Below are 20,372 nucleotides of genomic sequence, written 5' to 3'. Positions count from 1 at the left end.
TGCGCTAACTGCAGTGTGTGGTCTATATCTAGTCTCTGCCCTAAGCAGTTAGTGCAGAATATTTTACATGCTATCTATTTTAGCCCACAGTAAGTTGTTTGCTTAGGCCTCTATCCATCAGTGAACATGCATCCTAGCTTCCAGGATTTTTCCAGCCTTGATTAAATTATATTTTTGGTGTTCATATGACGCCTGTAATAGGCCGGAATGTATTGGTTCCAGAATTGATGCCATTGATGAGATGAGATGAGAATCAGTGACAAGTTCTCGGCTTCATATGCAGGTTTAATTTAGTATAAAACAAAAGTGAGTTTTTATCAGACATATGTCTAAAGGGGTAGATTCAAGGAAGAGCGCCAAAATTTAGGTGTTGGGATGATGCACACTAAGCATGAATTTTATAACAGCAGTTCCATGCAGAATTGCTGTCACATTTTGTGCCTGTTAGGCCATGTCTGTCACACTCACCGAGCGGGGTCTGGAATTGGGCGCAGGGCATTTGACGCATGCGGCCGTGGCGCCATTGATCTGGGAGGAGACCGGGATGTTGTGGCTCGTGCCCGTGTCTTCTTCTGGCTGCAGCTCTCAGCACGTACAGCTTCTCATCTCCAGGAGGGGGGAGGTTCTTTCCCTCAACTTCAGACGCTTTCTGCTCAGGGGAAACCGGTCCGAGCCTTGGGGCCTCAGCTACACATTGTTGGAGGCTTCAGGTGCGACTATTGCGGTCCCTGTCTGTATCCTTGTGCCTGAATCTGACGCTGTCTTCTTCCAGTTGCCTGTCTGCTCCTTTGAGCCTGAACCTGACACTGTTTTCAACTAGCTGTCCGCATGCATCCTTGAGCCCAAACCCGACACCGCCTTCTGCCTGCTGCCTGTCTGAAACTTAGAGCCTTCTCCTTTGAGCCTGTGCCTGTCGCTGTTTCGTGTCTGGACTTGCATTCTGCTAGTGGTATCTCATCTTCTCTACTCTCTCGCCTAAGACCCTCCTTGTCCTGTTGGCCACAAGCACCCAGGGGCTCAACTCCTGGGGAACGGTGGTCATCACAGGTGGAGCACTGGGCTTACCAACTGCTGGTCCCAGAACAGAATTTAACCCATTGGGCTAGATCCTCTGGTCCCGGAACAGCAGTAGGGCTCACAACTTGGATAACTACCAAACCTGCGTTCAGTAGTGACAATTCAAAGCCCGGTGTAAGAGCTTGTGCCCGTTGACAGTTAAGCGTTTAACTCCTAGTATTCTATAACCTGCATGTGTAACTGCTAGGCACACCCTTGACCTGCCCATGCCCCTCCCCTCCCATATCCACGACCCCCTAGAAGTTCTGTGTGATAAAATTTGCATACACAGTTTCTAGAATGGCGACTAAGGAAGTTGCAAACACAACTGCTAATATGTACCAGTTAACACGGATTAAAGCCAATAATTAACTGTTAACTCCAATTAACAGCCAATTATTAAAATAAGTTGTGTTCATTTTGACTTTATTCTATAAACTGCATGCACAAATTTAGACCTAGCATGCAAAAATGTATAGAATTGGTGTGTGTGTGTGGGGGGGGGGGGGGGGGGGGGAGGGGGAGTAATGTATAAATATCTGAAGATATATCAGTTTTCTGGTTAAAAATTGACACTTGATATTCTCCTGTTATGAGTATGAGAGTTGTTCATTTGCAGTGGAATAGTAAAAATGGGAGGGGGGGGGGGAATTGTCCGTATTCCTTTAAGAATGCTGTAGGAAAATCTTGGTAACAAGAAACCATTGATGCTATTATTTTACTAGCTCTGTAAATCTTTTGGAAACTGATAAATTATCAAGGGAACAGTTCTTAGTTTGTGAAAATGTCATAAAATATATAACATGTCGTGGTCCTGAACTGGATTTGCCTGTCCTCTGGACATTATGTGCTATTTAAGAAATTGCTTCTTTAGTACTTGTTACTAGTATCAGCTGATTTGCTAAGGAGACCTTCTTCAGTAAGAACGTGTTTGGGCTTCATACCCCATCTTAACTTAATAAATACAGAACACAGAGAAGGTATCAATAAATTATACAGTTATAGTAATCTGGTAGATGATGGCACATAAAGACCAAAGTGACCCTATATAGTCTGCCCACTAATGTGATTAAGGTTGTAAATATCACTCTGTGCAGGTTACCCCCAGCATTCATTTGAGATTGTAACTGCTGCTTTGTGCAGTTGACCCCTTACACACCAGTTTTCATAGAAGCACAAAATTGATATTTCATAGTTACCTGATGCTAGGGTCCACCTTAGGAGTCAGTACCCAAGAAAAAGTTCTAGGTGTTATTGTAGACAATATGCTGAGATCTTCAGCCCAGTGTGCAGCGGCTGCCAAAAAAAGCATACAGGATGCTAGGAGTTATTAGGAAAAGGATGGTAGATAAGACCAAGACTATTATTATGTCTCTGTATCGCTCCATGGTGCAACCTTGCCTTGAGTATTGCTGTGTGTCCAAAAAGATATAGCGGAATTAGAAAAGGTTCAGAGAAGAGCGACCAAAATTATAAAAGGGATGGAACTCCTCTCATATGAAGAAAGCTTGAAATGTTTAAGGCTCTTCAGCTTGGAAAAGAGACGGCTGAAGGGGGATATGATTGAGGTTTATAAAATCCTGAGTGGTGTACAATGGGTAAAAGTGAATCGATTTTTCACTCTTTCAGAAAGTACAAAGATTAGGGGACACTTAATGAAGTTACATGGAAATACTTTTAAAACAAATAGGAGAAAATATATTTTTTTACTTAAAGAATAGTTAAGCTGTGCATGCAAATTACTCATTAATATTCATTGTGGATATACTGAAAACCTAACTGGCTGGGGTGCCTCCAGGACCAAGTTTGGGAATTACTGCCTTAAGATATAGGTATTCCTTCCTTGCCATCGAGATGGAAATCTGTGTGGTCTCCAAACTCATGTACAACAGCATTTTAAAATAATTATTTTATTTAATCAATCGCAAGTAGAGCAACCGGTGTTGGGAAGCGGGACTGGTGGTTAGGGGCAGGGATAGTGCTGGGCAGACTTATATGGTCTGTGCCAGAGCCGGTGATGGGAGGCAGGGATAGTGCTGGGCAGACTTATACGGTCTGTGCCAGAGCCGGTGGTGGGAGGCAGGGATAGTGCTGGGCAGACTTATATGGTCTGTGCCAGAGCCGGTGGTGGGAGGCAGGGATAGTGCTGGGCAGACTTATACGGTCTGTGCCAGAGCCGGTGGTGGGAGGCGTAGCTGGTGGTTGGGAGGCAGGGATAGTGCTGGGCAGACTTATACGGTCTGTGCCAGAGCCGGTGGTTGGGAGGCGGGGATAGTGCTGGGCAGACTTATATGGTCTGTGTCCTGAAGAACACAGGTACAAATCAAAGTAGGGTATACACAAAATTAGCACATATGAGTTATCTTGTTGGGCAGACTTGATGGACCGTGCAGGTCTTTTTCTGCTGTCATCTACTATGTACTATGTACTAAGAATTCAGTTTTCTTTGGGACTCATGTTACTAGAGCTTGGTATTATAGACTATTAATACATTTGTAATTACAGATTGTAAGGACCTATGTCTTATTTTGTACTTAATATGTGAGTGATAAAACTGTTAAGAATAATTCATAACCTCTTAGATGACTTAGAATGGCCCTCTCTGTTGTTCCAGTTCAATAGCTTTTATTGGGTTTATAATAGTACAGTTGCATAGGAAAGAACAGATTAAACATGAAACAAATAACAGAAACCAGGTGGAGGAATGTTCATAAATGTATATTCACTGGTCTCCCACTAAGTTCTAATTTGCATAAGTTCATTTTATAGACTTCTATATCTTAACAAAATGTTCCACTATTCCATATTTAGCTCGTGCTGCCACTTCATATTTGTAGAATGTAAGTACAGTGTTCCACTGATAAGTAGAATCAAGTATACTGGTAGCCTTCCAGTGCTATAGACAGCCACTGTATGTTCTTAATTCATATGGAGAGAGTCAAAAGACAAGCCGTTTCCATAACCAACTGGGACTCTCAAACACTGATGGAATTCAAATCTGAATAATGTCTTAAATGATGCATGAAATCCAAAAAGAAGAGAGTTCTACAAAAAATATATCAAAAACATATTTTAATTTTAGTAGTGGAGGAGTAGCCTAGTGGTTAGTGCAGTGGACTTTGATCCTGGGGAACTGAGTTCGATTCCCACTGCAGCTCCTTGTGACTCTGGGCAAGTCACTTAACCCTCCATTGCCCCTGGTACAAAATAAGTACCTGAATATATGTAAACCATTTTGAATGTAGTTGCAGAAACCTCAGAAAGGTGGTATATCAAGTCCCATTTCCCTTCCCATTTCCCCTTTTTAAACTTAGCTTGGCAGAGTTTAAAAAGGGGTTAGACGGTTTCCTAAAGGACAAGTCTATAAACCGCTACTAAATGGACTTGGGAAAAAATCCACAATTCCAGGAATAACATGTATATAATGTTTGTACATTTGGGAAGCTTGCCAGGTGCCCTTGGCCTGGATTGGCCGCTGTCATGGACAGGATGCTGGGCTCGATGGACCCTTGGTCTTTTCCCAGTGTGGCATTACTTATGTACTTATCTCATACCAATGCATGAACTTAAATCATACAAACTTTATTGTACCTATTAAGAACCAAGTAGTTATGATTTCGGGAGCTTCTTTTTTTCTAAGATTCCCTTGTGTTTTGTAACCTATCAAGAGACACAGTATATTTTTTTCTGATTCATCACAGTTTAAAAAACAAAAAAGAGAGAGAGAGAGAAAACCACCACACTTTTACAGATGCATTATTAAATATCTGTGGAAAACATACCAAACTATTCAACATAACGATGGCTATAGCAACTCATTTAATTGTACTCCATTGGAAAGACAACCCAAAGCTCACCTTTTTGAATGGTGGAACCAGTTATGTGCAATCAGGAAGTCAGAAGCTGCTGCTGCTCTATTTTTCAGGAACTTTTCTGAAAATATGAAAATGCAGGCTATATTAGACAGCTATTGCAATATGATATCCAAAAATCCTGCAGGAGCATGGTTCTTAATTCATAGCCTTTGGTTAGGTAGTTGATATAAGATTTATAATAATGTTTTTGAGCCTGAGAGTTTGATTTGATATCTTGTTTTTCTTTTCTAGTTGTTTTCTTTAGCAAGTTCTCTCTCCACTTCCCATGATGTGGGTTGGTGGTCAATAATATTTGTTTCCATAATTATTTGTAAATGTTTGAGATTTTGGAACCGTTTCCACCTGCTTTTCTTTTATGTTTTTGGGAAATGTAAATTTCATCAAAGCAAATTTAAAAAATATTATATAGCTTAAACTTTATGGGCCCTGTTTACAAAGGCTTGCTAGCATTTCTAGACACATATTCCTATGGGCATCTACATGGTTAGCGCATGCTAAAAATGCTAGCATGCCCTGAAACAGTGGAGATTGTCAAATTTAGATTTGCCCAGAATAATCTTAGCACAATCCTGAGTCAAATGGAGCTTTGTTAGGACCTTTTTTGGTAGACCCAAATATTGACACATTACAGTAATCAATGCGTGATAATATAAATGCAGTCCTACCTTGAATGAAACTCAGTGATACACCAACTTCAGGAGAACCTCTTGCGGTGTATATATAATTAATTTCACATAAATCTTAGATCTATATTGAGTAGTGAAATAAGTCCATAGGATTCTGTTAATGCGATACCTTTTACTTAAATTCTGCTGGCAATCAATCTGGCCCCAGTGTTTTATGAATAGTAATACTGTTCACGGTTTGCATAAGCTCCACCCCAGTCACAGGTGCATTTGACCTTACCAAGTCCTTGACCTCAGTCTAAGTAGTTTCAGATTATGAAAGAACTGCATTTCTGCCATCTGATCTAGCTGTTGATAATGCCTCTGGAAGACTTATTGATCTCTGGATTAGTGTGTATCTGACTTCTTCCTGTGCTTTGCACTCATGAAATGAACCTAAGCCATCCTGAGATTTTCACTAGATATACTGAAAAATTTGTACTTACTATAGAGTAGCACTCTTTGTGCCCTCTAATGGAGTAATTTATTCAGAGTTCTTTGAGTCATATATTAAACTGCTCCTTGTTTGTCATCATCAAACCTCTGCCCATTTCTAGTCTAGCCTGCTGTAATTCTTTAGTCAGGGACAAAATTCTTCAATATAACTCATAGCACTTGGCCTATGTCGATTGTTTAACTAATAGGCCTCTAAAAGTAAATATTGTTGAAAAGCTGTGTCTTCTCCCAATTTCTGGGGCATTCTGCATATTTAGGCCGGTTTTCATCTAGCAAACCTAGCCAAAATGAAATCAGTGGAATATTCATGAAAGGTAGTCAAATTATCATTTTCTGAGGGCCTCAACGGTAGTTGACCTTATTAGCTGTCAGTTCACTTCGAGGCCCTTTTACTAAGCTGTGGTAAAAAAAAAAAAGTGGCCTTAGTGCATGCTTATGCATGGCATTCCCACGTGCTAAGGTCATTTTTATCGCATGGGTAAAATGGCCGATTTTTCTATTTCCAACATTAATGGCTATGTGCTAATTTTTCCCTTTGTGTAGGTGGTAAGGGCTCACTCATTAACCATATGCTAATCGGTTAGCACATGGCAGTATAGCTGTGCTAACCAAATAGCACAGAACACGCCTACTCTACACCCTCCAACCCACTCCAGCACTAAAAAATAAAGTTTATTTTGTAGTGTGTGGGAAGCATGCACACATGTATTAGTGCTTATCACAGCTTTGTAATAGGGCCCCTTAGTACTCTAGTCATTGTATCACTTTTAGCATCAAAAATTTGATTTTCTTTTCCATCTGGCATTAAGTATTAAATAAAAGGTAACTAACTAGTAAACAGTTATTTTCTGAAATTGCTCCTCCCTTTTTATGGAATTCTTTGCCCATTGAATTACTGATGAGGATTTATTTATTATGGTTTAAGAAGCTACTTGAGACTTTTATTTCAGAAATATGTTAAATACTGAATGTTGCAGTTGCTTTTATTTTGTATTTCTACTCCCTTTTAATTTGTTTAATGTATTTTTTTATTTTTTGTAAACCATTCAGAACTCATGGGTTGGACGGTATGTAAATATGTTGTTATTATAAGGTGTGTGATAACAGCAATAATGGAGGCACAAACCCAGAGAAAGGAATCTGTTGGTTAGCATTGGTATTTAGAAGGCTTTTGATAGCATTTCCTGGGAATATATGTGGTAGATATTGGGGCAGTATGACTTAAAAGGGGAGATTTTCCAGGAAATTAGTCTTCTTTATGAGATACGTCAGGGTTTCAACGCCATTTGCAATAGAGCGTAGCATGCAACAGGGATGGCCCCTGTCACCTACACTTTTTGTCCTATGTACGAAATCCCTGGCTCAAAGATTGTTAAGATGTGGCAGTAAGGGGTTTACAGGTAGAAAATTATGAACTTAAAATGGCCCTCTTTGTTGACAAACCGTGGTCCTTCTAGGTCACTCCATCCCCTTCCACCCCCGGGTGCTTGATCACCTATGATGTTTTGGAAATTTTACAGGCCTAAAGGTAAATTTTGAAAATTCATTCATTTTAGGGTTAAACGATAAGGAAAGAAATAGGATGGAATGAACCTGTTTGCAGTCAGTTAAATTCAAATATTTGGATGTTTCCATCCCCAATCAGATGAACAAACTTTATCGACTGAAAGTTAAAGCTGCCCTTATTCTAGCTTCCCAAGATGAAAGGGAGACTAGGATGCTCGATTTTAAAAGTTACAATATTGCTTGCCTTTTGAGACAAGCTCAAGATAAGGTATGGGGAATAACTCAATTTTGTTATTTGAATTTAGAGAAGCCAATAATATGACCTTATTTATCATATGTATTGCATGCAAAAGGGGTTGAATTGTCACAAAAATTGAAAAACCATCCGCTCATCCCAGTAGCGTAGCCAGCGATTAATTTTTGGGTGGGCCTGGAGGTGGACTGGGTGGGCACAGACCTCTTTCCACCGTCCACCCCCTGCCCGCCGCCACCACCACCACATTTTGTGTCCACCCGCGACCGCCCCGCCCGCGACAGCCCCCTGCACTGACCTGAAGCGCGTTCTCCCTCCAATCTAGCACCGGCAATCATAGCCAGCCTTCTACCATTGCCAGCGCGCGTCGTCGGAGCTTCTTCTCAGGCGCGTCCCGCCTACTCTGCAACTTCCTGCTGGCTGGACGTGGTAGAAGGCTGGCTATGATCGCCGGTGTTGGATTGGAGGGAGAACGCGCTTCAGGTCAGTGCAGGGGGCTGTCGCGGGCGGGGCGGGCCTGTAGCAAAAGTGGGTGGGCCTGGGCCCATCCAGGACCACCCGTGGCTACGCCCCTGGCTCATCCAATCAGTACGATAGGCACAGAGAGTGGTCCACAGGAAATACATGGTACAGGAGATTGCTCCTCTCTATTTGCCCTTTAAGGGCAACCAGAATTTTCTCCCAAACATGGAAGATATGGGGTTTCAAATCTGGGAAGCTTAGGATGAGTGAAATATTTGGTAGAGTGAGCCTTAAGAGTATCTCTTTTGAAACTTTACAAACTAAATACAATTTGAATGAGCAGGATATGTATCGCTGTCTGCAAATGCACTATTATCTTTCAGGGATCCTGGCTCATAATCATGAAGTCATAGAGAAATCAAGCTTTGACCGCATGTGGCCTCAAGAAGGACAATTTCATAAAGAATATATTCATAAATATGTACATTCCCCCTTCTGGAAAACAGTACAAAAATGGGCTCAAGATTTGCAGGATGTGAATATACAGATTATTATTTTTTGTATGGATTTTTTTTTTTTGGGGGGGGGGGGGGACACTTCAGTAGAAAGCTTAGGGTGATGCTTTTTAAAATCCTACATAGATTATATATGCATCCTAGATGAACTTGCAAAGTATGGAAAGAAGTATCGGGGAACTGCGTAGTGTACTAGTATGGAGGGAACTTTTCTCCACTGTATGTGGAATTGCCCAACAGTGACTGAATCATGGACACATTTAGAAGGGATGTTGAGAGGCTCAATTCCCAAAACACTAGGGATGTGTCTCTTGGACAAAGAGGATGGTGTAGATATGTGGTCTGCAGAATAATAATTTGTCAGAAAGACATGTTTGATGGCTACCAACACCCTTTTTCTGTTTTGTAATAAACCATATTGCACTGATTTATTACGAAACACCTACTTTCACATTATTAAGGAATCAAATTCATGATTTGTTACGCATAGAACAATAGATAGCATTGAAGCTGGGGGGGGGGGGTGATTAAATGCTTTGTAGCTATCTGGGAACACTTTCTGGGGCCACTGATAATGCAACTCAGTAGAGTACTGTCTTAAATGCCTTACCCATTTAAAATGAAACGTTTGTAGAAATAGTGAAGGACTGAAAGAGGGTATGATTTATAGATGGCATGTTATAAATATTAATGGGATTACTGTGTAATATAAGTGAGAGAGAAAAGGGGAGGGAGAAAATAAGGGAAATAGGGAGGGAAGTGGGGACAATGAAAAATTTGTATACACATGCTGTGTATTCTCAACTCCTGTCAATGGGAATAGAGGATAACAGTTAAGTTTAATTTCTTGACATTATTTTTGAATACAGATTAATTAAATTAAGACTCCCTAAGAATTGGCCCTGTAAGAATTAGAGAACTACTAGTAAAAAAGGCCCGTTTCTGACACAAATGAAACGGGCGCTAGCAAGGTTTTCCTCGGAGTGTGTATGTTTGGGAGAGTGTATGTGAGAGTGACTGTTTGAGAGTCAGAGTGAAAGTGTGAGTGTGTGTGAGAGAGAGTGAGTCTGGGTGTGAGTGTGTTTGTGAGAGTGTGTGTGTGAGAATGAGAGTGTGTGCAAGTGTGTATGTGAGACACAGTGTGAGAGAGAGTGTGTGTGTGTGGGCGAGAGAGAGAGTGTGTGTGAGACACAGATTCTCTGTTTGAGTGAGTGTATGAGACCAAGCGAGTGTGTGAGTGACTGTGTGGCACATAGAGAGTGAATGTGATACAGTGTGAGACAGAGTGTGTGAGAGTGAGAGTCAGAAAGACTTTGTATATCAGAGAGAGAGTGTGAGCCGTGCCCTCCCAATCCATGGCCATCTGTCCCCTGGCCCCTCCATTCATCCTTTTCCAGCAATTCCCCTCTCTCCCTGAGCCCTGCCCTCCCAATCAATGCCCATCCATGCTCCTCTGTCCCCTGCCCCCTCCATTCATCCCTTTCCAGCAATTCCCCTCTCTCCCTGAGCCCTGCCCTCCCAATCCATGGCCATCCATGTTTCTCTGTCACCTGCCCCCTCCATTCATCCCTATCCAGCATTTTCCCTCTCTGCCTGAGGCCTGCCCTGCAATCCATATCCATCCATGCCCATCTGTTCCCTCCATTCATCCCTATCCAGCATTTCCCCTCTCCCTGACTCCTGCCCTTCCAATCCATGCCCATCCATGCTCCTTTGTCACCTGGCCCCTCCATTCATCCCTATCCAGCAATTGCCCTCTCTCCCTGAGGCCTGCCCTGCAATCCATATCCATCCATGCCCATCTGTCTCCTCTATTCATCCCTAGCCAGCAATTTCCCTCTCTCCCTGAGTCCTGCCCTCCCAATCCATGCTCCTCTGTCCCCTGCCCCCTCCATTCATCCATTTCCAGCAATTCCCCTCTCTCCCTGAGCCCTGCCCTCGCAATCCATGCCCATCCATGCTCCTCTGTCCCCTGCCGCCTCCATTCATCCTTTTCCAGCAAGTCCCCTCTCTCCCTTCCATGACCCCCCCCCCCTCGCATCCATGCTCCTCTCTATCCCATGTCCCAGCCTGGCCCGCCCTCTTCTCCTCCCCCCCTTCGCATCCATGCATCGTTTTGTTTTTTTTTTCTTCTTTTTCAATTTACCTCCGTGGCGTTTCCGGCAGCGAAGCGTCAGGGAAGGAGGCGGCGCTCCCGACGTGTAGCTTTCCCTTCGCTGTGTTCCGCCTTATTTTGAAGGTGGAACACAGCGAAGGGAAGGCTAGACGTCGGGAGCGCCGCCTCCTTCCCTGACGTTTCGCTTCCGGATTTGTTTGTTTTGTCGCGAGGGCGGGGCAGAGACGGCTGGCTGGCTGGCTTGAAGGGAGGCTTCACACCACGAATCCACGAACCCTACAGCTTCAGTGACGTCAGATGGCTTCAGGGCTTCAGGGCTTCACAGAACGTTGTCCTCATTAGAACGTTCACGGTGTGTTTTATTATATTAGATGATAAAGCCTGAAATGACCCATCATTGGAGGTGTAGGAGGCCATCACTGTAATAGTTTTTAGACCTTTGATGGGAAAGAACTGACAGAACAATTCAGAAATGATTTGGGGGTTTCTGCTGGTGTTTGCTTATGGGAAGTTATACACTAATCTAGCAAAAGTAACAGAAAACCAGAGAGGAAGAAACTCAGCTGGGCAGGTTAGATGGGCCAACTGTTCTTCATCTGTGGTCCAATTTGTTACTGTGTTATCTTATGTGTAGCAGGTGAAATTCATCTCTGAGGTGCAGTTGTCTGTAATAAAATACATACTTTTGTTTTGATAGAAAATATCAAAAAGGGACCAGAGTGCGGCTGAGATTGGTGGACTTGGAACTTGCCTCAAGATTTCTGGGAGGAGCTACAGATACAACTTTACTGGAGGCTGATGCAATGTTACTGGGGCTTCTAGAAAGTAAAGAATCCAAACAAAGAGAATAGAGGAGTAAATTAATTTTATGCCTTATGTACTTCTGTTTCCTTGTAATTCAATGTTTTGTTTTGTTTTTTTGAATCATTTAATAAACATCCTTGTATTAGTACTTTAAATATATATTTTCAGATCAGTATTAGTTATAAGTGAAAAAAAGTAACCGTGATTCTTTGGCATGTCATGTTCATTCACATATTATACATACAAGGTTCTTCTCAGACAGTGGCACTAACATTGTTTCCAGCCCTGTAAAATAAATTTGAAAAATCTTATCCCTTTTGTGACAGTTGTCTACAGACTGTTGTGAAGCTGGCTGTGATAAATCCAACTTTTGTGTTCCAAATGAATGCCTTGGTTCCTATAGCACAGGCATTTCCTCACAAGTTACAGACAAACTTCAAAGACCAGTTCATAGCATTATAGTCTAGAGATAATAGTCTGGTGGGGGGGGGGGGGGGGGTTGTTTGGTTTTTTTTAAGGGTCTGTCTTTTGAAGAAGTTAGGAAGTGATACAAATTTAAGAGACTTTTTTTTTTCATGGGAGGTTAAATCTTCCCAGTATAGCTATATTCAAACAAACTGCCATCCCAAATGAGTTGAATTAAAGTTTTTAGTCACCCACTTTCTACATGCTGTCATTCTCTATCAGAATACCAGGAGGTCAGCTTATGAGTCAAATCTTTGGTCTTATCTAAAAGGCTGAGAACAAGAAAGAAAAAATGTTTGATATTAAAGTAGGCATATTATGAGGTTGGTTTTCAAATCTGTTTTTCTCAAAATGTAGGGGCAATACCTTGATAATGTTTGTATATTGTATCCTGAGAGTTGTATTCCACTTGTATTATTTTGCTTGCATTTTTTTTTTTTGTGCACATTCTAAAAACGCTTGTGCACCTTAGTAAACAGGGTCTTAGGACTCCTAATAACATAGGGGAGTATAAGAAACTTTTTAACCCACTATCGCGATTTGAGGTTTAATTTATTTAAAAATTGATCTTCAAGGAAGAGTCAGTGGATAGGGTTCTTATTATTGACTCAACAAACTTCTCTTTGAGTAGAGTGGTTTTGAGCATTAGGGCCCCTTTTACAAAGCGGCGGTAAGCCCAAAGTGGGCTTAGTGCTCGCTAAGAAGGAAGTACCGCCAGGCTACTACAGCAGCCTGGCGATAGTACCCACCCCCAGTGTGCCGTCATCAATACAAAAATATATTTATTTTTGTAGCGCCAGTTTGTACCTGGCGGTAATCACTGCCCAGTTACTGCTGGGTTAGCTCGGGAGCCCTTACACCACCTCAATGGGTGGGAGCAAGGGCTCCCCCCCCCCCCCCCCCGAAATGGCTGCGCGGCAAAGTGCTTCACTTGTCTCATGGCCATTTCTTGAAAAAAAGAAAGACCTACCTTTTACCCACTGCAGTAAAAAGGGGCCTCAGCACATGACGCCAGCGCAGGCCCCCTTTTGCCGCAGCTTGTTAAAAGGGGCCCTTAGTTTTTATTGTTGATAACAATATAACAAAACATATAACATCCAATAACTCGGCATATAGCTTAATTAAACTACATAGTAAAGTTGTGACCTACTAGTTCTGTGGTTATCTCCACCGCTTTTGGCTTTTTGGATTTTACACAATGAGAACATTGTATAATTATACATTTATGGGCCCTGTTTACTAAGGTGCACTAGCATTTTTAGCACATGCTAAATGCTAGAGACACCCATATATTCCTAACAGACATGTTGGGTCTGCTAAAAATGCTAACGTGCCTTAGTAAACAGGGCCCTTAATCTTTTTCATTCCATTAAAAAGGAATATTAGGTTAGCAAAATGCATATGACATAGCAGTGACTCTATTAAAGGAAAGAAAATTATTTTAATATGCCCATTGTGAAGGATATGGACTTCTTTGGGACTAATGGCCTCAGCTTTACCTTGTGCTTTCTAACCTCTTATGAACTTTCAAAGGGAGCTGAATGCCTCAGGAATTAGATGTGTATTCGATATACATGTCTAAATGTCGCTTTATGCATGTCCAGATCTTGAATAGGGCTTTTCTATTGGTTATTTTAGAGTTGGAGTACACCATAAATAACTTTATAAACCTCCATTGTACCCCTTCTCAGTTCTTTTCTCCAAACTGAGGGGTCCTGACCTGTTTATCCTTTATTCTACTACTACTACTGCTATTTAGCATTTCTATAGCGCTACAAGGCGTTCGCAGCGCTGCACAAACATAGAAGAAAGACAGTCCCTGCTCAAAGAGCTTACAATCTAATAGACAAAAAAAAAAAAGTAAGCAAATCAATTAATGTGAACGGGAAGGAAGAGAGGAGGGTAGGTGGAGGCGAGTGGTTACGAGTCAAAAGCAATGTTAAAGAGGTGGGCTTTCAGTCTATATTTAAAGGTGGCCAAGGATGGGGCAAGACGTAGGGGCTCAGGAAGTTTATTCCAGGCGTAGGGTGCAGCGAGACAGAAGGCGCGAAGTCTGGAGTTGGCAGTAGTGGAGAAGGGAACAGATAAGAAGGATTTATCCATGGAGCGGAGTGCACGGGAAGGGGTGTAGGGAAGGACGAGTGTGGAGAGATACTGGGGAGCAGCAGAGTGAGTACATTTATAGGTTAGTAGAAGAAGTTTGAACAGGATGCGAAAACGGATAGGGAGCCAGTGAAGGGACTTGAGGAGAGGGGTAGTATGAGTAAAGCGACCCTGGCGGAAGACGAGACGGGCAGCAGACTTTTGAACCGACTGGAGAGGGGAGAGGTGACTAAGTGGGAGGCCAGCAAGAAGCAGATTGCAGTAGTCTAAGCGAGAGGTGACAAGGGTGTGGATGAGGGTTTTGGTAGAGTGCTCGGAAAGAAAGGGGAGGATTTTACGGATGTTGTAAAGAAAGAAACGACAGGTCTTGGCAATCTGCTGGATATGAGCAGAGAAGGAGAGAGAAGAGTCAAAGATGACCCCAAGGTTTCGAGCTGAGGAGACAGGGAGAATGAGAGAGCCATCAACAGAAATAGAAAACGGGGGGAGCGGGGAGGTGGGTTTGGGGGGGGAAATGAGAAGCTCGGTTTTGGTCATATTTAATTTCAGGTGGCGTTGAGACATCCAGACAGCAATGTCAGACAAGCACGCTGAAACTTTGGTTTGGATGCAAGGTGAGATATCAGGGGTAGAAAGTTAGATTTGGGAGTCATCAGCATAGAGATGGTAGGAAAAGCCATGGGATGAGATTAATGAACCAAGGGAAGAAGTGTAGAGGAGGGGACCAAGAACAGAACCCTGAGGTACGCCGACAGGCAGAGGGATAGAAGTAGAAGAGGATCCACCAGAGTGAACACTAAAGGTGCGGAGGGAGAGGTAGGAAGAGAACCAGGAAAGGACAGAGCCCTGGAATCCAAGTGAGGACAGGGTATCGAGAAGTATGCTGTGATCGACAGTGTCAAAAGCAGCGGAAAGATCAAGAAGAATGAGGATAGAATATTGACCTCTGGATTTTATTCATAGGGAAACCTTCTGTCTACTTTGAACTTTTTCTAGTTCTGCTATGTCTTTAACGAGATGAGCAGAGCAGACATAGGCAAATTAAAATGTGCCTAGAGCCCAAAAGTATAAGAGAGCCCTATCAGATGTGCTAAGGATTTAGTAGCTAGTATTCCAAACTGTCTGGACTTTTTCAGGATTCTACAGATATGTAAGTTAACTGTGTGGAAGGCAGAAGGATGGCTAAAGTGTGTAGATATTTTTCCAGAGTTAAACCCTCTAACTTTCAATTCTTCCCCCTTCCCAGTGCAAGACTGGTAAGACCCAGCTATTCTCTGAGGACAAGCAGGCCATATTTTCACGTGGGTGATGTCTTACACATCGCCTGGTGCTTTCATGCAGACTGTTCCCCATGGTAAGCACTCAGGACACCCAACCCCCCCCCCCCCCCCCCCACCCCAAAACCAAAAATCCTTGGTGATCCAGTGGGCTGCCTTCCTACCACTCCCTCACTCTAAATGACTCTCTGGTAGTCTAATGACCCCCTCCCCCCACATACCTTCAAGATACTGGAGATAGGAGGGCAGGAGTGACACTTCCTCCCTCCTGCTTCTGGGCCTGCCTTCTCAAAATGGCTACACCCAGCACCTGCCCGGTGCATCCTGGGATGCACTGGGAGGGGCTAAACACCATAGAAGGAGGTTTTTTTTCCTTGTATGGTGCTTAGCCCTACCCAGTGCATCCCAGAATATACCAGACGAGGCTGGGTACCACCATTTTGAGAAGGCAGGAGGGAGAAAGTGTTGCTTCCGCCCTCCTGCCTCCAGCATCTTAAAGTATGGGGAGGGGAGGGGGTTATTAGACCACCAGGGAAATCTTTGCTTTGGGGGGCTGAGAAGGGGTACAGGAGGGGTTGGGGTCCACCAAAGATTTTTTGCGGGGGAGAGGGCTGGTAGGTGGTGTGGGGGGGGGGGTCTCGGAGTCCAACACACCACCAGGGATTTGTTGTTTGAGGGTGGGGAGGGGCCGGAAGGGGTGCAGGGGGTTGGGGTGTTAATCTGATCCTGGAAATGAGCTGACCAGAACAGTACACAGTACTTAAGTGTGATCACACCATAGTTCAATACAGAGTCGTCATTTGCTTTATTTGTACTGCCGCACACTGAGTTGAGGATCTCAGTGTTAGGATTGTTTTCCCTTTTGCATCATTTTGCACTTGTGTATATTACAGAGTGGCTGTCTAACTTCCCTGAACTGCAAGGTCCTTCTGCAAATCCACACATTTGAATTACTTTGAACAATTTTATATCATCTGCAAATTTGACCACTTTGCTCATTGCTCCTAGTCCTTAATCATTAATGAATATGTTAAAAACAATAGTGGTTGTAGTACACAGCATGAAACCAGGATGGATTGATGTACCAAATCAAAAACACAGGATCAATTGATCTACCAAATCAAAAGTTAAGGGGCTTTGAGACCGAACTTTTATTAAAAAAAAGTTAACACCCACACCAAGACAAACAGTACATTTTAAGCGTTAGGCACATTCATACCACATTTCACACATACATGCTAAAGCCTAATTTGTTTGCAAATTTACATATGGGTACACCCTAATTTTAATGCATACCTGATGTTATAGTCTGATGTTATAGTAATATAGATGATAGCAGATAAAGATTGAAATGGTGCATCCAGTCCACTCAATAATGTATTTAGGGTTGTAATGGTTTAATAGAAACATGACGGCAGATAAAGGCCATATGACCCATCCAGTCTGCCCATCCTCTGTAACCCCTAATTCTTCCTGTTCCTAAGCGATCCCACATGCTTATCCCATGCTTTTTTAAATTCTGGAACAGTCCTTCACTCCCACCTCCACCGAGAGGCCATTCCGCGCCTCTACCACCCTTTCTCTGAAATAGTACTTCATTAGATTACTCCTAAGCCTATTCTCTCTTAACTTTGTCATATGCCCCCTCATTCCAGAGCTCTCTTCCTGTACATATTGAGATATTTAAATGTCTCTATCATGTCTCCTCTCTTCCAGCGTATACATGTTGAGGTTCATAAGCCTGTCCCTATAATTTTTGCGTTCAAGACCGCTTACTAATTTTGTAGCCACCCTCTGGACCGACTCCATCCTGTTTATATCTTTCCATAGGTGCGGTCTCCAGAACTGCATGCAGTACTCCAAATGGGGCTTCACCAGAGACTTATACAATGGCACTATCACCTCCTTTTTCCTGCTGGTCATGCCTCTCTTTATGCACCCAAGCATCCTTCTGGCTTTGACCATCGCTTTTTCTACCTGTTTGGAAGCTTTAAGGTCACCAGACACAATCACCCTCAAGTCCCGCTCTTCCTTCGTACACTGAAGCATGTCACCCCCTATGCTGTACCGTTCCCTCGGATTCTTGCGACCCAAATGCATGCCCCTGCATTTTTTGGGATTAAACCTTAATTGCCAATTATTGGTCCATTCCTCCAGCTTCGCTAGGTCCTTCCTCATGTCATTCACACCCTCCAGGGTGTCCACTCTGTTGCAGAGTTTAGTATCATCCGCAAAGAGATAAACCTTACCAGACAGCCCTTCCGCAATATCGCTTACAAAGACGTTAAAAAGAGCCGTCTGTAGGACCGATCCCTGCGATACTCCACTGATGACATCCTTTTCTTCAGAGCAAGCTCCATTTACCACTACCCTTTGTCTCCTGCCATTCAACCAATTTTTAACCCAATCAGTTACTCTAGGTCCCATACCGAGGGCATTCAATTTATTTTTCAGTTGCCTGTGCGGAACTGTGTCAAAGGCTTTACTGAAATCCAAGTATACCACATCAAGTGCCCCTCCCACATCCAACTGTTTGGTCACCCAGTCGAAGAAGACAGATTCGTCTGACACGACCTGCCATTAGTGAAGCCATGCTGCCTCGGGTCCCGCGTTCCATTTAATTCAAGAAATCTCACAATCCTCCTCTTTAGAAGCATTTCCATTAGCTTACTCAGCACCGAGGTCAGACTGACAGGTCTGTAATTCCCAGCCTCCTCCTTACTTCCACTCTTGTGCAAAGAAACCACATCCGCCCTTCTCCAGTCCACCGGGACCACTCCAGTTTCTAAGGAAGCATTGAAGAGGGAGCCGACAGAACTTCTCCGAGTTCCTTAAGCACCCTCGGGTGTATCCCATCTGGCCCCATCGCTCTGTCTACTTTGAATTTGGCAAGCTCCTCACGAACACAGTCCTCCATAAATGGGTCTTGGTCTGCCATACATCCATCCCCTTTAGCCTTTGTTTTCTGCAGCCCTACCCCCGGTCTTTCATTCGTGAACACAGAGCTAAAATAATTGTTAAGCATTTCATCTTTATCCTTATCTTCCACATATTTCTCGCCCTCCGCAGCTTTGAGCCTCATAATGCTATTATGGCACTGCCTCTTGTCACTTACATATCTGAAAAAGGTCGTATCCCCCAATTTTACCGTATTAGCTATCTTTTCCTCCATTTGCCACTTCGCTTTCCTGATAGCTTTTCCAGCTTCTCTTCGCTTATTTAGGTATTCTCTCCTGTCTTCATCTTTCTGAGTCGTCTTATAAGGTGCGAAGGCATGATAAGCCATTTGTGTATTGCACCCTATTTTTTTGTGTATATTAAACAGTCCTAGTACACATACTAAACTTTAGTGTATAAGTTCCCAATACATTTTACAGGCTTAAAACACATTGTTCTGTCACAGTAGGTATTTATTTGTCCCCATAAGGCATGACTTGCCCAATTTCACAAGAAGCATGAGTATGATTTGAACCCTGATTTCTCCCATTCATAGCCTGTTCCTCTAACCACTAGATTACTTCTACAGCTTATGTGCTCTTTTACCTGTGTGATTGAATTTTTGAAATTGCCTTCCCTGTGTGTATTTGATAAAGCTAAATGTTTAACACCCACCTTGGACCAATGTTAATCTTTTAGGAGAAAACACAACTGAAAGGGCTCAGTTACTAGATACCTATGGAGCCAGTATTGCAGCCAATGCTATGAGGCAGCCAGGAACAGGCACCAATGTAAGGCTGGAAATCGCATGTTTGTCTGTGGCTGCTGAAATGGGGCCTTGACCACAGAGAAGTTGATGAGCACAACTGTAAAAACTTATCCATAAGCAGTGGTGTGCTGGAGCCGGCTCTGTCCGGCTCACAAGAGCCGCTTGTTAAATTTTGACAGCTCTTGCGAGCCGGTTGTTGTTGGGGCGAGCCGGCTCCATTGCGGGAGGTAAGCATGGCAGGAGGGCACCATCACAGGCCATGCTTACCTCCCCTGCCGCTCCGAAGCATGTCCAACGATGTCCTTCGCCCCCACCCTCCCCTCCCGCTCCCATCTGGTCTTTTTTTAATTACCTCCGTTGAAGCGTATGCTATTTAAAGTCCTGCTGCGTGCTGGCCGTCTCCAGGCTTCCCCTGCTTGCTTCGGATGATGTTCGTGCCTTAGTCCCGCCTTCATTCTGATGTCATTTCCTTTTATCGCAAAGGCGGGACTAAGGCACGAACATCATCCGAAGCAAGCAGGGGAAGCCTGGAGACAGCCAGCATGCAGCAGGGCTTTAAATAGCGTGCGCTTCGACGGAGGTAATTAAAAAAAGACGGATGGGAGCGGGAGAGGAGGGTGGGGGCAAAGGACATTGTTGGACATGCTTGGGAGGGAAGGGGAGGGAGGAGAATCGCTGGGTATGGATGGGTAGAGGGGGCAGGGGAGAGACTTGCTGAGCATGGATGGGTAGAGGGGGGCAGGGGAGAGACTTGCTGGGCATGGATGGGTAGAGGGGGCAGGGGAGAGAAGAGAATTGCTGGGTATGGATGGATAGAGAGGGGCAGGGGAGAGAGGAGAGTTTCAGGACATGGATGGAGGGGAGAGCAAGAGAAATTCTGGACATGGATGGAGGGGAGGGAAGGGAGAGAGAAGAAATGCTGGACATGGAGGGAAGATAGAGGAAGGAGATTAGATGAGGGAAAAGGAAGTGAGAGAAACTGCACATGGATAGAGAAAATAGGCAGAAGCTGGGTCCACTGTACAGTCAAGTCTGCGGAGGACCAGAAATGAAGAAGAAAGGAGGAAAGAAAAGAAATAAATGGAAAGGAAGCCCTGGAAACGGAGTCAAGGG

The 20,372-nt window shown here is 43.6% G+C and overlaps 1 protein-coding gene across 1 annotated transcript in view; it reads left to right on the top strand.

The window, feature by feature from the left end:
* The window catches only part of MRPS28 (mitochondrial ribosomal protein S28), a 220,672-nt gene extending 208,777 nt beyond the window's left edge, over positions 1-11,895 (top strand). Inside the window, exon 4 of the mRNA XM_030189682.1 lies at positions 11,602-11,895. Within this exon, the coding sequence (XP_030045542.1) occupies positions 11,602-11,755 (154 nt within the window). The 3' untranslated portion in view covers positions 11,756-11,895. The remainder of the gene's footprint in view (positions 1-11,601) is intronic.
* The last annotated feature ends 8,477 nt before the right edge of the window (positions 11,896-20,372 follow it).

Source organism: Microcaecilia unicolor, chromosome 1 (genome assembly GCF_901765095.1).
Source record: "Microcaecilia unicolor chromosome 1, aMicUni1.1, whole genome shotgun sequence".
Taxonomy (NCBI): domain Eukaryota; kingdom Metazoa; phylum Chordata; class Amphibia; order Gymnophiona; family Siphonopidae; genus Microcaecilia; species Microcaecilia unicolor.
The sequence above is the reverse complement of the archived record's forward strand: the minus strand, read 5'-3'. Positions and strand labels throughout refer to the sequence as shown.